The 19,183-nt window shown below is 45.5% G+C and overlaps 1 protein-coding gene across 1 annotated transcript; it reads right to left on the bottom strand.

Annotated features, from left to right (window-relative positions):
* Positions 1-2,653: 2,653 nt before the first annotated feature.
* LOC129546189 (sulfotransferase 2A1-like) lies at positions 2,654-18,435 on the bottom strand. Its single transcript, XM_055411051.2, is given in 7 exon segments — positions 2,654-2,790; positions 4,314-4,491; positions 5,976-6,070; positions 7,693-7,819; positions 15,766-15,974; positions 18,301-18,351; positions 18,354-18,435. Coding segments are annotated over 7 exon segments (855 nt in total). The 3' UTR covers positions 2,654-2,677.
* Between the last annotated feature and the right edge of the window lie 748 nt (positions 18,436-19,183).

Below are 19,183 nucleotides of genomic sequence, written 5' to 3'. Positions count from 1 at the left end.
TAGATAGTATATTGAAAAGCAGAGACATTACTTTGCCAACCAAGGTCTGTCTAGTCAAGGCTATGGTTTTTCCCGTGGTCATGTATGCATGTGAGAGTTGGACTGTGAAGAAAGCTGATCACCGAAGAATTGATGCTTTTGAACTGGTGCTGGAGAAGACTCTTGAGAGTCCCTTGGACTGCAAGGAGATCCAACCAGTCCATTCTAAAGGAGATCAGTCCTGGGTGTTCATTGGAAGGACTGATGCTAAAGCTGAAACTGCAATACTTTGGCCACCTCATGCGACGAGTTGACTCACTGGAAAAGACTCTGATGCTGGGAAGGGTTGGGGGCGGGAGGAGAAGGGGACGACAGAGAATGAGATGGCTGGATGGCATCACCAACTCGATGGACATGAGTTTGAGTGAACTCTGGGAGTTGGTGATGGACAGGGAGGCCTGGCGTGCTGTGATTCATGGGGTCGCAAAGAGTCGGACACGACTGAGCGACTGAACTGAACTGAACTGATAAGGTAAATATTTTTGATCTTAGAAAATATAAAGTTTTTTTAAAAAAATAATTGTATTTATTTATTTTTAACTCTGCTGGGTCTTAGTTGCTGCCCAGGCTTCTTCTCTAGTTGTGGCAAGCGGGGTCTATCTCTAGTTGCAGGGGGAAGATTTCTCATTGCTGTGGTTTCTCTTGTGGAGCATAGGCTCTAGGGCACGAGGGCTTCAGTAGTGTGGCTCCCGGGCTCCGGAGCACAGGCTCAATAGTCGTGGCGCACAGGCTTAGTTGCTCTGTGTCATGTGGGATCTTCACAGTCCAGGGAGGAACCCGTGTCTCCTGCATTGACAGGTGGACTCTTAACCACTGAGCCACCAGAGAAGCCCCATACGCTGAAGTTTTGAGGGATAAAAGGAAAGGATTTCTGTAACTTACTCTCAAATGGCTGAAAAAGTTTATATTATATATGAGAGTGAAAGAAATGAGAGCATATTCTAGTAAAAGTTGCAAAAGATTACTGTTGGTAAATCTGTGTGAATTATGTACAAGGATTTTGTGTGTATTTCTTGCAAGATTTCCCTAAGTTTGAAGATAATTAAAAATAAAAAAAAGTTGTTCAGTCATGTCCAACTCTGTGACCCCATGGGCTACGCAGTCCATGGAATTCTCCAGGCCAGACTACTGGAGTGAGTAGCTTATCCATTCTCCAGGGGATCTTCCTGACCCAGGAATCGAACCGGGGTATCCTGCATTGCAGGGGGGTTCTTTACCAACTGAGCTATCGGTGAAGCCCTTAAAAATTCAAAATAAAACTAAATAAATAGATGTAGTGATGATAAGCCAGAGGGAAATTGAGATACCATGGACTGAAATCTCTCAGTTTTTTCTTTTTAAGCAATCTATTTTTAAAGAAATCTATTACTATTATTAGTATTGGCCACTCTGTGTAGCCTGTGCGATCTTAGTTCCCTGTTCAGGGATCAAACCGACACCCCCTGCTTTGAAAGCACAGAGTTTTAACCGCTGGATCACCAGGGAATTCCTGAAATCTGTCATTTTAAGCGTAAGAGTCAAGAATTTGCTTTAGACTCACAGGTATGGGGGTGAATTTAAATACCTAACTACATAGCAGGATCCAGTTCTTAGGCCATTTTATCATTTCATCATTAACATACTGAAAATTTATGAAATGCTTCCAGGTTTTTGGGGCTGAGCTGAGAGAATTCTCTTTTTGGCCACACTGAAAATCTATAATAGCAATTGTTATTTTATGGGTCCCACCTTCTATTACCCAGTAGAGGACTGTACGATTCAAGGTTTCCCACATTCACACAACAAGCAAAAGGAAGAATGCCTGCTTCTGAAATATTGACTCCAGAAGTAATTAAAGAAACATCTAGGTTGTTATCATTTCCTGGTGGGCTTCAGTCAGCTAAAATTAAGACCATCCACGGCTTCTCTACCATATCCATATAGGACTACTAGAAACACCACAGTTTTGACTCAGCAGATGTGAGAGTTGGACCATAAAGAAGGCTGAGCCCCAAAGAATCGATCTTTTCGAATTGTGGTGCTTCTGTGCTGCAGAAGACTCTTGAGAGTCCCTTGGACAGCAAGGAGATCAATCCAGTCAGTCCTAAGGAAATCAACCCTGAATACTCATTGGAAGGCCTGATACTGAAGTTGAAGCTCCAGTACTTGGACCACCTGATGTGAAGAGCCGATCCTTGGAAAAGACTGCCGCTGGGAAAGACTGAGGGCAAAAGGAGAAAGGGGCGTCAGAGGATGAGATGGTTAGATTGCATCACAGACTCAATGGACATGCATTTGAGCCAACTTGCAGATAGTCGGTGACAGAGGACCCTGGCGTGCTGCAGTTCAATGGGTCACAAAGTGTTGGACACAGCTTAGTGGCTGAAAACAGCAACAATGACTCTTATGTTGTTTCTTGACCACTCTGTATGAATGAAATGAAACACTATAAACATTTGTTGACAGCTGGGATACCACGGAGTGAATTAGGGGTACCCTGAAAATTTAAACAGTCAAGTCCTCAAAGATGCAGAGATTTGATCAACTGAAGCACCAGGATCAGATAACAGGTTTAATGGGATTACTCCTAGTCCTTCACATGTACGAGGACAGGAAAGCAAATATCATTGTCCGCGTAGTATCAAGAAGTTTGTGAATATTATTTCCATGGGAACAGATCTTGAGGAAGGTCTGCCATCTTTTCCTGGAATAGTTTATCAAAGGTTTCAGCTTGGGCCACCGTGAAGTAATTTTTCCAGTCCCCAGTCACGCCTGACAAACGTAAAATAGAGACTCACGTCAGATCTAGGGGTAGGTCTCAAGACTCTAACACATGTCTTCTAGATCTGTTTCTTTTAATTTATTGATGTTAAGCAGTACACAACACATTCTTACCTGTTTTATTTTATTTATTTTAAAAAGTTTGTTGATCTGTGGCTGTGCTGGGTCTTTGTTGCTGGGCACAGGCTTTCTCCAGTTACACTGAGTGGGGCCTATTCCCCAGTTGCAGTGTGCAGGCTTCTCTTGTTGCCGAGCACATGCTCTAGAATTGGCCTCAGCCGTTGTGGTGCATGGACTCTGTTGCCTGCGGCCAGTGGGCAACTAATCAAACCTGTGTCCTGTGCATTGTCAGGCAGATTCTTAGCCACTAGACCATCAGGGAAGCCCTCGATCTATCTCCTTCTGTCTGTTTGACATGGAAATCCCAGTTAATATAGCAGAATGACCAATGGTTTGCTGTTTTCATATACCTAGTGGCCATACTCATTTACACTTCTGCCTGCTTGGAACAATTTCCTGCCTTCTCTCCTCTCCCAGCTCATCTTGTGTGAAATTCATCAGCAATAATACTGCTCTCTTTTCTATAACAGATCTTGCCTGGTGGCTCAAATGATAAAGAATCTGCTTGTAATGCAGGAGACCCAGGTTCAATATCTGGGTTGGGAAGATCCCCTGGAGGAGGGCATGGCAACTCCATTATTCTTGTCTGGAGAATCTCATGGACAGAGGAGCCTGGCAAGTTGCAATGCACTGGGTCTGTAATAACCAGTGTGTAGTCACTTTTCACAACTATTTCTGCCACCTCCATCCAAGCCAACATCATTTCTCACCTGGATTATTGTATTAGATGTCTAACTAATCTCTGCTTTTTAAAAATTGTTTATTATTTATTTGGTCATGCCACTATTTATTTTGCAGCCAAATAACCAAGACATAAAACAGAAACTATATTGTAACGGGAGAGGGCAATGGCAACCCACTCCAGTACTCTTGCCTGGAAAATCCCATGGACGGAGGAGCTTGGTAGGCTGCAGTCCATGGGGTCACTAAGAGTCAGACACGACTGAGCGACTTCACTTTCACTTTTCACTTTCATGTATTGGAGAAGGAAATGGCAACCCACTCCAGTGTTCTTGCCTGGAGAATCCCAGGGACAGCGGAGCCTGGTGGGCTGCCGTCTATGGGGTCGCACAGAGTCGGACACGACTGAAGTAACTTAGCAGTAGCAGCAGCAGCAGCATATTGTAACGAGTTCAATAAACTTCAAAATGATCCACAACAAAACAAATGAACCTTAAAATAATAAACTTTCTCAAAAACCTGCAGCCCACATCAATACTCTAAAAAGAAATGCCCTGATAAGGGCTCACAAGAGACGATCTCAAGTGATGAGCAATTTAAGTTGATAAATTCAAACAGTCCCTACCTACTCCCCATGGTTAGTGCCCTATTATAAGCCAAGAATAATCTCTACATAGTCTGATCCATTTTGAAGGCAGAACGTTTTCTTTTACCTTTTCTCAAAAGTTCTCCATTCTCTTCTAAATACTGACCCTTCAGGAGGGAACAATTGGACATATTGTTTTCTCTCATGGCCTGGAAAGAACTGTTCTTGAGGACTGAGTTCAGTTCTTCTGGTTCTAGTGTCTGGCCCAGGAATTGGCAGATCTTCTCCACAGTGCTCCTCGTGTCCTAGAAGAAGAGAAAGTCTGAGATTATGTGAAAGAGCAAGAACGTAGAAAAGGAGATGAGGGGAGGAGACAGCAGACAGAGGAGGAGGAGAGGGCAGAAGACAAGAGAAGATAACGTAGAGACGTGAGTAGGGACAGAGTTGGGGAGCCCAGAGGGACGGAGAGGCTGACACTGACACACAGACGCTGTCGGTGCTAAGGTCAGGACAGGTAACTGATGAGAGCCTGCTGTATGGCACAGAGAGCTCTAGTAATGCTGTGCTGACCCGAACAGGAAGGAAATCCAAAGAACGGGATATATGTAAACACTTAGCTGATTCACTTTGCAGGACAGTAAAAACTATATACTCTGTAAGGAACTATACTTTAATAATATCATGTTTGTTAAATTTAAAAATGACTTAGAGAAAGGTTGAAAAAAATACATGGAAGGACCATGATGGATTTCCCAGTATAGTTGAATTCAGGACACCTTAAAACACCAAAATGCTGGGTTTCTAAAGAGACTTCAGAAGGGCTTCTAGACAATTATGATCAGGATTAGGCAAGAGAGTTTCAGGGAAAGCCTGATGAAAATATAAGGATTTGATTTCAAGTGTTGGCTACGTGCCCAAATAATGCTGTTTTTCACAACTATCATTTGAAGAACACAAGAGAGCATTACCATATCTTCTTATTTATTATATCAATACTTGGCTCATGATCTTGAGATTATGATAAGAAAATGGATTTTATAACCAGAAAAGCTTTGCTTTGAATCAGACTTTTCTCTTAGAGCTATAATGCTTTAATTTTTTTTCTTTATTCCATGAGCATTTAGCCTGGTCTACCAAGAAATCACACACCTGAAAAAGTAAAAATAAAAGCAAAAACAATAACATGGAAAAAAACAAAACAAAACAAAAATCCTAACAAAAACAAAGCAAAGGGCTTCCCTGATGGCTCAGTGGATAAGATTCTGCCTTTCAGTGCAGGAGACATGGGTTCGATCCCTAGTCCGGGAAGATACCGTGTACCTTGGAGCAACTCAGCCCATGTGGCATAACTATTGAGCTTGTGCTCTAGAATCCGGGCACCACAACTGCTCAGCCTGCACACCTGGAGCCTGTGCTCCACAGCAAGAGAAGCCACCGCACTAAGAAGCCCACACACCGCAGCAAAAAGTAGCCCCCACTCATCGCAGCTAGAGAAAGCCTGAGGACAGCCATGAAGACCCAGCACAGGCAATACACAAATAAAAGTCTTTTGTAAAAAAGTCCTTCACCTTATGGTGAAACAGAGAAAACCATGTGAAGAAAGAGAGCATGAAGTTTTGAAGTGTGAACCAGAAATAAGGCAGTGAAGACCAGGTATTGCTATTCTCACTCCTGTTGACTATAGGCTAAACTTTGAGAAGGAGGAAGGGAGACACAGGGGAATGGAGGGAAGGTGGGCAGAGTGCAGATGGTGGGGAGAGAGTGTGCTGACTCTCAGAGCAATCGTTACCCATTTCATCTCTTCATAGCTCAGTATCAGGAAGTTCTCCTTGTCTCTCATGGACATCCAGCCCTGAGTGTGGTCGAACCACGATCCGAATGGCACTGCATGGAGGGGAGGCAGAAAGAGTGAGTAGATGGCCCACGGAATGAAAGCAGGGGTTCATATATATGTTCACTCTGTGGGCACAATTGCTAGCACAACGCCAGGCACATTTACGCTTGTTATAACTGGTATCCACCACCCTGCATTTGCCCTTTAACAAGCCTAATTCCTTTGCAGCAGGTTTTTATACAGTTTTCAACGGTCTGTAAGGAGATCTTGTCTAGAGAGTCGTGTGGTCTGAGAAATGGCTTTTTTTTTTTTTGCCTCTTATCTGTTCAGCATTTAGATATTTTTGCTTGTTAGGTACATTCTCACAACACTTCCCCCGCCCCCGCCGTCATCTTTCCTTCATTGTTTCTGTTGGAATTATTATTCCTTGGGAAACTGACTCGGTTTCCCAAAGCAGGGAATAGTTTCAGTATTGCAGTGCACACACTTAGTTGCCCCATGGCATGTGGGATTTTCCCGGACCAGGGATCGAACCCGTGTCCCCTGCCTTGGCAGGCAAATTCTGAACCACTGGACCACCAGGGAAGTCTTATTGCTCTTTTTCTGAAAGAGTAGTCTCAAGCAAAGCAGGAGATATGGCTGAAGAGTTCACTCAGGATCAACTCAATAAAAAATATGACCTCGATGTGATACTAGATTCACCACATAGTTTTTAGAAAAACTGCAACACTTCAAGTATCTGAGAATGCTTAGAAGTTCTGCATAATTAAAAGTATAGAGGGCTTTCCCTGGTGGTCCAGTGGCTAAGACTATGCTCCAATTCAGGGGGCCAGGGTTCTACCCCTGGTCAGGGAACTAGATCCCACATGCTGCAATGAAAGAACCCCCAAGCCACAACTAAGATGGAAGAATTCACCTTCCACGTCTAAGACCTGATGCAGCCAGATAAATAAATAATTAATTTAAAAAAGTATAGAGGTCCTGGGTGTGTGCGTGCTAAGTCACTTCAGTCGTGTCTGGCTCTCTGCAACCCCAGGGACTGGAGCCTGCCAGGCTCCTCTGTCTATGGGATTTTCCTGGCAAGAATACTGGAGTGGGTTGTCATGCCCTCCTCCAGGAGATCTTCCCGACCCAGGGACAGAACCTGTATCTCCTGCATCTCCTGTATTACAGCCAGATTCTTTACCCACTGAGCCACCTGGGAAGCCCATAAAGGACCTGGGGTAATGCATACAGTTTTTAGACACAGAGGACAAGAGAATTAAGGGACTTTTAGAAAGATGCACCCTTAAATGGTGGAAAGTCAGGATTGTATTGTCCAGGAAGCCAAGGAAAGCTGCCTTTCAGAAAGTCTCCTAGTCAGGAGATTTAGGAGAGTCTCAATTTTAGGAGGGGACAGGAGAAGAATGTGAATGCTTTGTGTTAGTATTAGGTCATGGAGATTCAGAAAACGGCTAGGATGGTTTCTGATGGGGCAAACAAAAGGGCTGGTTGAAGTTCTCCTGCTTTACAAGATAGTATGTGGATTTAGAAACTTTGGGTTCCAGTGGTGATGGAACCCTACACTCTTGCATTGGTTAGATGTAGAGACATCAAGTTGGGTAAAAAAATAAGAAGAGGTCTGCAGAAGGACTCTGACAACTCCCAGCTTTCATGTTTTACATTCACTCACCATTTCCTTTGACGAACCATTCAAAGTACTGTTCCAGTGACTGTGGTCTCTTAACAAATTTTGCACTCCTCCAGAAAAAATAACCAGACACTAAAACATCTCTGGGATTTCTGATGAGGTAGATCATCTTAAAGAGAAAAATTGGATCATGAAAAATCAATAGTCATTTTCCAACCTTCTTGATCGTTATAAAAATGTTGAAAAAACCAATTCCTAGAAAGTGCCCTTTAAATACCAATGGGTTATTTTAATGAATTACTTATTAAATTAATTAATCAAATGTGTATTTTAAAGTTCCTGTGAACTAGTCACTGGACCAACAGTAAGGCCCTAACTAGGAAGAGGAAAGCATTGTTCTTTTCCTCTGGGATACTATAGACTAAAGAATCTGCCTGTCATTGCAAGAGATGCCAGGGATGTGGGCTCAGTCCCTGGGTTGGGATGATCCCTGAGAAAGAAATGGCAACCCAGTCAAGTATTCTTGCCTAGAGAATCTCGTGGATAGAGGAGCCTGGTGGGTTACAGTCCATGGGGTTGCAAAGAGTCAGACATGACTTAGCATGCACCCACATAATGGGAAGCACAGGAAGATTTTAATACGTCACTGATATTATATTTGCATACTGTAAAGATTACTGATAGAATAGATGAACAAATCATGTGATCCTTAGTGACACACAACAATATATATCTGTGCATACACAACATCATGAATGAATTTCCCCCCAGTTATTGTTGGGGAAATTCATGGAGGTTTGACTCATTGAATCACTGACCTGTGAGCTGGATGTAGGCAAATAGAGGCACCTTACCCCTCCCCCTTATACATTTATAGAAGGAGTGTGTTCCACTTGACTTCTCTGCACCAGAAGCTGCCCAAGGATAGAGCCTTGAGGTTGTAATGTGGTGTTGAAACAATGGGGATCCTGTACATGTCTCAAGCCAGGTGAAGTCCTCTATACAAACTTTTAAGATGGGGTAGGCAGGCAGAAAGCTACCCATCTTGTGGCTGCCTAAGACACATCCCATCAGTAAGTCCCTTGCTTATTTTTAAAAATAATTTTGTTGATTCATTTTTGACTGTGCTTGGTCTCTGTGGCTGTGCCAGCGTTCTCATTGCAGTACACAGGCTTCTCATGGCATTGGCTTCCCCTGTTGCTGATCACAGGCTCCAGGGCACGTGGGTTTCAGTCGTTTCGGTTCCCAGGCTCAGTAGCTGTGGTGCATAGGCTTAATTGTTCCTCAGCATGTAGGATCCTCCAGGACCAGTGATCGGAGCCATGTCTCCTGGGTTAGTAAGCAGATTCTTCACCACTGAGCCACCAGGAGAGCCCCTCCCTTGCTTATTAAACCTGCCACCTACCAATCTGGAATGGTCTGCCTTGGGGTCCAGTTTCATATTATACCCAACCAGCTCCTGAGGATGTTGTGTACCCACAATTATCTTGAGTGAAAGAAGTCAGGTGTTCGGGCTTCCCTGGTGGCTCAGTGATAAAGAATGTGCCTGCCAATGCAAGAGACAGGAGGAGTTCGATCTCTGGTCTGGGAAGATCCCACGTGCCTCAGACAGCTAGGCCCGTGTGCCACAACTATTGAGCCTGTGCCCTAGAGCCCGATAGCCCCAACTACTGAAGCCCAAGCACCCTAGCCCTCGCCCGAACTCCGCAACAAGAGATCTCACCGTAATGAGAAGCCCGAGCACTGCAACTGGAGAGTAGCCCTTGCTTTTGGCAACTAGAGAAAAGCCCAAGCAGAAGCAAAGACTCAGCAGAGCTAAAAATTAAAAAAAAATTTTTTTTAAGACTCCAGAAAAACAGATATTAAAAAGAAGAAGTCAGATGTTCATGTGATATGAGTCTGTGTATATCAAGTTCAAGAACAAGCTAAACTATTGAGTGAAGAGTCAGAGGACAGCGGTTGCCTCTATGGGTGGACATTGACTGGGGCTGTGTGTGGAGAAACATTCTGGGGGAGTAGAAATGTTCTAAATCAAGGTTCTGGAAGAAAGTTTCCGAGTTAGCTATGTATATAGAGATTCAACAAGCTAACCCGTAAGATTAAGTCATACATACAGACACATACACACGCAAGAATACTTGGCATTTCAACATCTGAATCATATCTCTATTCGGTATCAGCTTTCTTTGTGACATTATTCTAGGCCCTTGGTCTTCTCTTGTGACTCAGCTGGTTAAGAATCCTCCTGTAATGCGGGAGACCTGGGTTTGATCCCTGGGTTGGGAAGATTCCCTGAAGAAGGGAAAGACTACCCACTCCAGTATCCTGGCCTGGAGAATTGCATGGACTGCATAGTCCATGGAGTCGCAAAGAGTCGGACACGAATAAACGACTTTCACTCATCTCTCTCTAAATTTCAGTTTCCCTGTACAGGCATTTCACTAACACCAATCAGTCACATATAAATTGGTTGATTTTAAATAATCTTAGAAAATGATGGGTTGAAAAAAACTTAATTGTGCTGTGACATACTGAAATTTCGAAAAAGGTGAATATCATTTTAAGTTTCACAATCTCTTTTTTAAATTGAAGTATATTGGTAAAGAACCTGCCTGCAATGCAAGAAGACTCAGGAGATTTGTGTTCCATCCCTGGGTTGGGAAGACCCCTGAAGAAGGACATGGAAACTCATTGCAGGATTCTTGCCTGGAAAATCCCATAGACAGAGGAGCCTGGGGGGCAACAGTCCATGGGGTTGCAAAAGAGTTGGACATAGCTGAGAGCAAGTGAAAGTGCAGTCGCTTAGTCGTGTCTGACTCTTTGCAACCCCATGGGCTGGAGCCCACCAGGCTCCTCTGTCCATGGGATTTTCCAGGCAAGAATACTACAGTGAGTTGCCATTTCCTTCTCCAGGGGATCTTCCTGACCCAGAGATCAAACCTGGGTCTCCTGAATTGCAAGGAGACACTTTACCATCTGAGCCACCACGGAAAACCAGGACACAACTGAGCATGCACACAAGTATTTTTTGGAGCAACAAAGGTTGGTTTGTTGTTGTTCAATCTCTCAGTCTTGTCCGACTCTGTGACTCCATGGACTGCAGCATGCCTTGCTCCCCACTCTTCACCATCTCCCAAGCTTGCTGAAACGCATGTCCATTGAGTCAGTGATGACATCCAACCATCTCATCCTCTGTCATCCCCTTCACCTCCTGTTTTCAATCTCTCCCAACATCAGGGTCTTTTCTAATGAGTCAGCTCTTCACATCAGGTGGCCGAAGTATTGACACTTCAACTTCAGTGTTAGTCCTTGAAGAATATTCAAGATTGATTTCCTTTAGGATTGACTGGTTTGATCTCCTTGCAGTCCAAGGGACTCTCAACAGTCTTATCCAGAACCGCAGTTCAAAAGCATCAATTCTTCGGTGTTCAGCATTCTTTATGGTCCAATTCTCACATTCATACATGACTACTGGAAAAACCATAGCTTTGACCTTTGTCAGAAAAGTAATGTCTCTGCATTTTATTTTATTTTTATTTTTTATTTTTTTAAAGCCAGGAGAAAGGTTTATTCAAGCAGATCACTGAATACACAAGAAAACATTTTTCACAGGAAGAATTCTCTTGGTTTTCCATGGATGTTTTCTCTTACAAATGAATCAGGCAGTCAAAGTCTGCTTAACAAAATAGGAAATCCAGTTAATCATAAACCTCTTATCAGACTGAGGAGATGGGAGTGATCTCAACTTGTTCAAGCAGGGCTGGGAGGAAACCCTGGAAAACCCCTGCCTGGTGGTGAAGTGTGTAAGGCACTCCCAGTGAAACTGGGAGCAGAAGCCACCTCCACCTGCTCTTTCCTTGGCATTTCCAAAGCATCCTGCTTTCTCTGTGTTTCTGTCACTCCCATGCCTTTTGTTTGATTCATAGGAGTCAGGGGTCCACGTGTTCCTCAGTCTGCTTGGAGTTATTCATGCCAGCTCATTCAGAGGCTGCCAACGGGCGCCCCTGCTTATAGACATCCAGGGCTCTGCTCCTTCAGCTCAACAACCCCCAGGACCCCAGGGACCAGATAGAATCTCAGTCACTTTTAGCTCCTTTGAACGCTTCCATCCCCCAGGTTTCTATGTTCTGGATCATTCTGTCTTCTTTGAGGATTGTCTTTAAAGAAAATGTTAGTCACTCAGTCGTGTCCGACTCCTTGGCACCCCTTGGGTTGTAGCCCTCCAAGCTCTTCTGTCCCTGACTCCAGGCAGGAACACTGCGGTCGGTTACCATTTCCTACTCCAGGGGATTTTCCCCACCCAGGGATCAAACTCTCGTCTCCCACATTGAAGGCAGATTCTGTTCTGTCTGAGGGGAAGCCCAGGTTGTCTTTATTCAGACTTTATAATAATGCAGTTCACTCATCTCCCTGCTTCCTGCTTCTTCCTTCCCCCTTTTTTGTCTCTCCTGGCTGAAGAACGTTCTCAGCGCTTTCCCAGTAAGGGCTTTACTACCAGCCCGTGTGCTTCTGTGCTCAGGTGGTGCGGGCTTCCTTCAGGCCTGTTTCCATGCCTCGATGCTACCCCAGCCCCTCCTGTCTGCGAGCCCCCGGGTCCAGCTTGGAACGGGTTATGGAACCGGAGACTACCAGACTCCCAGGCTGTCTCCTCGGGGTTCTCCGGAGTCGCGATGCCGCTGAAGGAGCGCTGTGGTCTGGCCGGTTCTGCCTTCCCTGCAGGCCTGCCCAGGCAGCAGTATCACAGGATGGAGCCTCGCCCCTGTGTCACTCCCACCCCCGGCTTAGCATCCGCCTCTCTCCTCCGAGAGGAAGCCGCTGGCCACCTTCCGCAGGCCGCCAGGGACCCGGGCATCCTGACTCTGCCCCCGCTGGCTGGGGAGCACCGCCCACAGCTTCTCCCCGTGTCGGGGTGGGGGTGGGGGGTCGTCCTGGGCCCCTCTGCCCGCCCGTCAGTCCTGCTGGTCTTTGGGAAGCAGACCTGGGCTGGCAGGCTGGCAGGGGAGCATTCAGGTTCAGGGTTCAGCCCGGACAATGCAGGTGGGCACAGGGCACAGGGCTGGGACTGCAGTTGTCGCGGCTCGGGGGTCTTTAGAGAGAAGGAGGCTGGCGGGACTGGACCTGGGCCCCGGGGATAGAGTAGAGGTAGACTCCGGCCTGCGTCTGCACCATGATCGCGGCAGAGCCCGCGGGCACGAAGCCCACTTAGGCGCAGTGGGCAGGCCGGACCTCTCTGAGGTCCCAGTGTCCGTAGGCATCCAGCAGCTCCTGGCGGGTCAGCGCGCGCGCGGCCGCCGCCTCCGCCGCTCTGCTGGGCGCGAGGGCCTGCGTCTGCCCGGCCTCAGGCTCCGGGGGCCGGCGGGGCCCCTGCTCCACACGCGGGTGCGGCCCAAGCTGGCGCACCAGCTCCCCCGGGGCGCGAGGGTCCCTCCCGGCCCGGTGGCCGCTCCGTCGGCGGCGGGTTCGGCCTCTCTGCGCGGCGCCTCCCACGAAGCCGGAGGCCTCCCATCTCACCTCACATCTCACGGGCTTCACGTAAGCCAAGGGTCTCGAGGGCTGCGCGGGGCCGGCGGGCCCCCCAGGGTCTCCTCCTCTTCCCCCAGGGCAGCGCGCCGCGTGGGCACCTTGATTGGGGGCCGTCGAGTGGAAGCGTTTGGCGGGTCTCTGCTCCTCCATAGCAATCTGGGCTCCCAGCTGTGACTTCAAGGCCGGCTGTGGAGTCTGGAGACACGGAACGACTTCCAAGAGACCCTCCAGAAGAGGGGCCGGGGCTGAGGGTCCAGAGGTCCACAGTCACGATGCTGGTCTGAGAGTGTCGCAGGCTGGTCCTCCGCAGGAGCCGAGCAGGAAACCCTCTGCCTGTCTCTGCATTTTAATATGCTATATAGGTGGGTCTTAGTTTTCTTTTTGCAAGGAGTAAGTGTCTTTTAATTTGATGGCTGCAGTCACCATCTGCAGTAATTTTGGAGCACAATAAAATAAAGTCGTCACTGTTTCCATTGTTTCCCCCTCTATTTGCCATGAACTGATGGGACTAGACATATACTTCTGCGTTATTGACTACACCAAAGCCTTTGACTGTGTGGATCACAACAAACTGAAAAATTCTTCAAGAGGCGGGAATACCAGACCACCTGACCTGCCTCCTGAGAAATCTGTATGCAGGTCAAGAAGCAACAGTTAGAACTGGACATGGAACAACAGACTGGTTCCAAATTGGAAAAGGAGTACGTCAAGGTTGTATATTGTCAGCCTGCTTACTTAACTTATATGCAGAGAACATCAAGAGAAACGCTGGGCTAGATGAAGCACAAGCTGGAATCAAGATTGCCGGGAGAAAGATCAATAACCTCAGATATGCAGATGACACCACCCTTATGGCAGAAAATGAAGAACTAAAGAGCTTCTTGATGAAAGTGAAAGAAGGGAGTGAAAAAGTTGGCTTAAAACTCAACATTCAGAAAATGAAGATCATGGCATCTGGTCCCATCACTTCATGGTAAATAGATGGGGAAACAATAGAAACAGTGGCTCCTATTTCTGTTTTCTGAATTGTTTTGGGGCTCTAAAAACAGTTCAGATGTTGACTGCAGCCATGAAATTAAAAGATGCTTGCTCCTTGGAAGAAAAGTTATGACCAACCTAGATAGCATATTAAAAAGCAGAGACATTGCTTTGCTAACAAAGGTCCATCTAGTCAAGGCTATGGTTTTTCCAGTGGTCATGTATGGATGCGAGAGTTGGACCATAAAGAAAGCTGACCACCAAAGAATTGATGCTTTTGAACTGTGGTGTTGGAGAAGACTCTTGAGAGTCCCGTGGACTGCAAGGAGATCCAACCAGTCCATCCTAAAGGAAATCAGTCCTGAATATTCAATGGAAGGGAAATGATGCTGAAGCTGAAACTCCAATATTTTGTCCACCTGATGGGAAGAACTGACTCATTGGAAAAGACCCCTGATGCTGGGAAAGATTGAAAGCAGGAGGAGAAGGGGATGACAGAGGATGAGATGGTTGGATGGCATCACTGACTCAATGGACATGAGTTTGAGTAAACTCCGGTGATGGACAGGGAGGCTTGGCGTGCTGCTGTCTACGGGGTCGCAAAGAGTCAGACATGACTGAGCAACTGAACTGAACTGAACGGATGGGACTGAACTAAATTGAATGAATCAAAAAATGATTCATTTTTTGAATGTTGAGTTTTAAGCCAGCTTTTTCACTCTCCGGTTTCATTTTCATCAAAAGGCTCTTTAGTTCTTCTTCCCTTTCTGCCATCAGGGTGCTGCATTCTGCATATCTGAGTTTATTATTATTTCTCCTGACAATCTTGATTCCAGCTGTTCTTCTTCCAACCTGGCATTTCACATGAGGTACTCTGCATACAAATCAAATAAGCAGGGTGACAATATACAGCCTTGACATACTCCTTTCCCGATTTGGAACCAGTCTGTTGTTCCATGTCCAGTTCTAACTGTTGCTTCTTGACCTGCATACAGATTTCTCAGAAGGCAGGTCAGGTGGTCAGGTATTGCCATCTCTTGAAGAATTTTTCACAGTTTGCTGTGATCCACACAGTCAAAAGCTTTAGTGTAGTCCATTAAGCAGAAGTAGATGTGTTTCTGGAATTCTCTTGCTTTTTGATGATCCAACGATTTTAGCAATTTGATCTCTGGTTTCTCTGCCTTTTCTCAATCCAGCTTGAACATCGGGAAGTTCTCGGTTCATGTACTGTTGACCCCTGGCTTGGAGAACTTTTAGCATTACTTGACTAGCATGTGAAATGAGTGCAATTGTGCGGTAGTTTGAACATTCTTTCTCAAAGGAGTGTTATGGAGGGTATAATACAGTTATGAATTCTAGTTAGGCTTTAATGTGGTTTCCTAAGGTTTGGGCATTATGGTTTCTCTTTGTCTCTGGTTTACATTTGGCTTGTAGAACCTCTGGAATGATCTATAGCTTTGTACTTAGTATGGCTGTGGTGTATACAAGCAGAATCTCAGGACCACCACATACCTACTGAATACAGTTGCATTTCAATCAGATCTTCAACTGGTTGCTAGGTAAGTTAAAGTTTAATGAGTGTTGATCAAGTCTATCTTGACTACGTGCACTGACCTTGGCCTTGGACTTGAAGAAAGACCTGGGAAAGAGTTGGACAGGCAGGTGAGAAGTGATGAAACGTGGGCCTTCCTTATCTTTTAGTAGATTATACCCACTGAAAGCCTCTACCCAAGGGGAGCGCTCCGCAATGGGCACAGATTGGATCCACTTGGGATCCCCCTTAGAATGAATCAGGCAGACAGTTTCCATCAACCAGTTCGTTCCTAGATAAAGAAAGGAAAATCATGGTCAGTCATTTTGTGCTTAGTCGCTCAATCATGTGCAACTCTTTGCCACCCCACAGACTGTACCCCCCAGACACCTCTGTCCACGGAGATTCTCCAGGCAAGAATACTGGAGTGGGTTGCCATTTCCTTCTCCAGTCAGCCATTTCAATCTGACTTTTAAAAATCCTCATAAAGTATACAGATCATCCAAAGCACCATCTTAACCATTTTCAGGAGTACATTTCAGCTGGGCTAAGTATATTTACACTGTTGTGTAACCAACCTCCAGAACTTTCTCATCGTGCAAAACCGAAACTTTGGACCCATTGTGTAACAACTTTCCATTTCCCCTCTTTCCAGTCCCTGCCAGTCTCTACCAACTACTCTACTTTCAGCTTCTGATAACCTCGCTTACGTGCAGGCATACGGTGTCTCACTTAATTCGCTTCGGGTAATGTCTTCATAGTTTGGCCATGTTGTCCCGTGAGTCAGAACTTCACTCCTTTTCAAGGTTGGATAGTGTTCTGTTATACACAGCGACTACATTCTGTCTCATCTGTCAGTGGACATTTGGGTTGCTCCCGCCGTTTGGGTATTTATTAAACCTGTGATAGGTTATGTCCCCACTGCCCTTGGCGTTTCACTACCACGCCACTTCTAAGGTCATCAGCCTTCCTTCTTGCCTAACCACAGTCCTGCGACGACCCCACCCCTCACAGGCATAATTCACATCCTTTCTGTCCCTTGGATTTGTCAGGCTCGTTTCCAATACCTGACCACGATCCATACTGATACCTTTATCAGAAGCTATCCCTTCTCACAGAATAATTTCACATTCATTCCTTTTATCTCAATACAGATGTCATTTCTTCCTCTTTTTTGTTTTTTGCTGAGATAATTGTGTTTTACTCCCTGCCCTCCCCATTGATTATAACTAACAAATGAAAATGTATGTATTTAACATTGTCAGTTCAAAAGCAGGAGAGTCAACGCGGCAATACTAAACCCTCCATTGCCCCATTATGTTACACAAGTAACTAGATAAGCCTTGTTCTTGCTAGCACGGAGCTTATGGTTTCTTTAATAAAGCAGAAATAGTAAGAGAAAAAGAATGAAGATATACTTTACATAGAAACGCATATGATGTATTTTTAAAGTATTATATATATATATATATAAATTTCAAGGGAAAGAAATATTGTTTAAAGTTAAAAAGCGAAAGAGTGTAGGCCTCCCCTGGTGGTTAAGAATCTGCCTGCCAATGCAGAGGACACGGATTCCATCCTTGGTCCAGGAAGATTCCACCTGCTAAGGGCAACTAAGCACGTGTACACAATGGCTGAGCTGCACACTGCACCTACCGAAGCTCTAGAGTCTGTGATCCACAAGTGAAGCTGCCCACCACAGCTAGAGAGTAGCCCACTCACATGAAGATCCAGCACAGCCAAAAATAAGTAATAATAATAATCAAAAGGTAAAAAGCAAAATTCTTGAAAAATAGAATGTATATCTTTAAGGTATGCATGTTAATTTGATATATGTATACATTGTGAGGGATTCTCGGGGGCTCAGTGGTAAAGAATCCACCTGCCAATGTAGGAGGTTCCATCCCTGGGTTGGGAAGAACCCCTGGAGAAGGAAATGACAGCCCATTCCAGTATTCTTGCCTGGAGAATCCCTAAGACAGAGGAGCCTGGTGGGCTACAGTCCACGGGGTCCCAAAAGAGTTGGAAATGACTTATCGACTAAACAACAACAATAACACCACATTGTGAAATGACCTCCACAGTCAAACTAGTTAACATGTGCATCTCACATAATTACCTCCCTCCCCCTTTTTTCTATAGATTCCCTGGCCAGCCATCTTCTTCCACACCTGAGTCTGCCTTGTGACTCACTCCCGTGGGTTCCCCTGAGGCCTTAGATTATCCCTCTGAGCACTCAGTTTATTGTGTAACTGCCTGTCTAGATCCTTTTCCTCTGAAAGCCAGTGGCTTTTGTTGTTCAGTTGCTCCATCATGTCCGACTCTTCGTGGCCCCTGCAGCACACCAGGCCTCCCAGTCCTCCAGTACACCCCAGAGCTTGCTCAAACTCATGTCCATTGAGTCAGTGGTGCCATCTAACCGTCTCCTCCTCTGCTGCCCCTTCTCCTCCTGCCCTCAATCTTTCCCAGCATCAGGGTCATCTCCAGTGAGTCAGCTCTTCAGCGGTATTGGTGTGCATTTCCATTCCCCCAGCGCACTGTCGGCATACAGAAAAAGTTCCGCCTGTCTGCTGAATGAACGAGGAAGCCTTTCTCAGCTTCTGGTCCTGCTTCCTTACCTGATTTGGGGTAAGTCAGCAGTAAGACATCCTCATCTTTAATAATAAAATTTCCTGCACCTCTCTCAGGTGTTCCAATGGGCATCCCATGCTCGGGAAGGGTATCCCTTCAAACCACACACACTCTCCTGTCATGACAGTGAGACCTTTGTGCCTCTCGTGGGTGTTTCAGCCTTAGTATAGTCACTGTTGGTCTGGGAGGTCTGCTTTATAGTCAGCATCAAACAATCATTAATCTTCCCTGGTTCACTGAGGACTGTGCCTACTGTCCTCATAGAGGGTCACAAGACTGACAATATTGGGCAATCGTGAAGTCATTCAGGGAACATTCTGGAGTAACCTGAGTTTGACGTCATGGGAGGGAACCAGGAGTTTAGTAACAAGATGGAGGGTGTAGACATGTGGTGAATTAAGAAAATATATTTTATTTTTTTTAATGAATCACTTTGATAAGTGTTGTTTTTTAAAATTTATGTATTTATTTTTTTGGCTGCTCTGAGTCTTCGTTGCCATGTGCAAGCTTTCTTTAGTAGTAGCCAGCAGGGGTTACTCTCTCTTTGCTGAGCACAGGCTTTATGCAGTTGGGCCGAATATGTGGCGCAGGGGCTCAGCTGCCCCATGGCATGTGGAAACTTTCCGGACAAGGTATTGAACCTTTGTTCCCTGTGTGGGCAGGCAGAATCTTAACCACTGGACCACTAGGATAGCCTGAAAAAATATTTTAAATAATCTTTATTATTATTTTGTTCAATATTTTTGGGGGTATAGGAAAATGGTAAAGATAATAAAAGAATTCTGATAGTCCATATTTTATTCAGAGTTCCTTAGTTTTTACCTAATATCCTTTCTCTGGTCCAAGACCCCATTCCAGCACGACATTACA

Source organism: Moschus berezovskii, chromosome 22 (assembly GCF_049115385.1).
Source record: "Moschus berezovskii isolate FMDL1 chromosome 22, NW_MosBer_1.0, whole genome shotgun sequence".
Taxonomy (NCBI): Eukaryota; Metazoa; Chordata; class Mammalia; order Artiodactyla; family Moschidae; genus Moschus; species Moschus berezovskii.
Note: the sequence above shows the minus strand (reverse complement) of the source record. Positions and strands in the feature narration are given on the sequence as shown.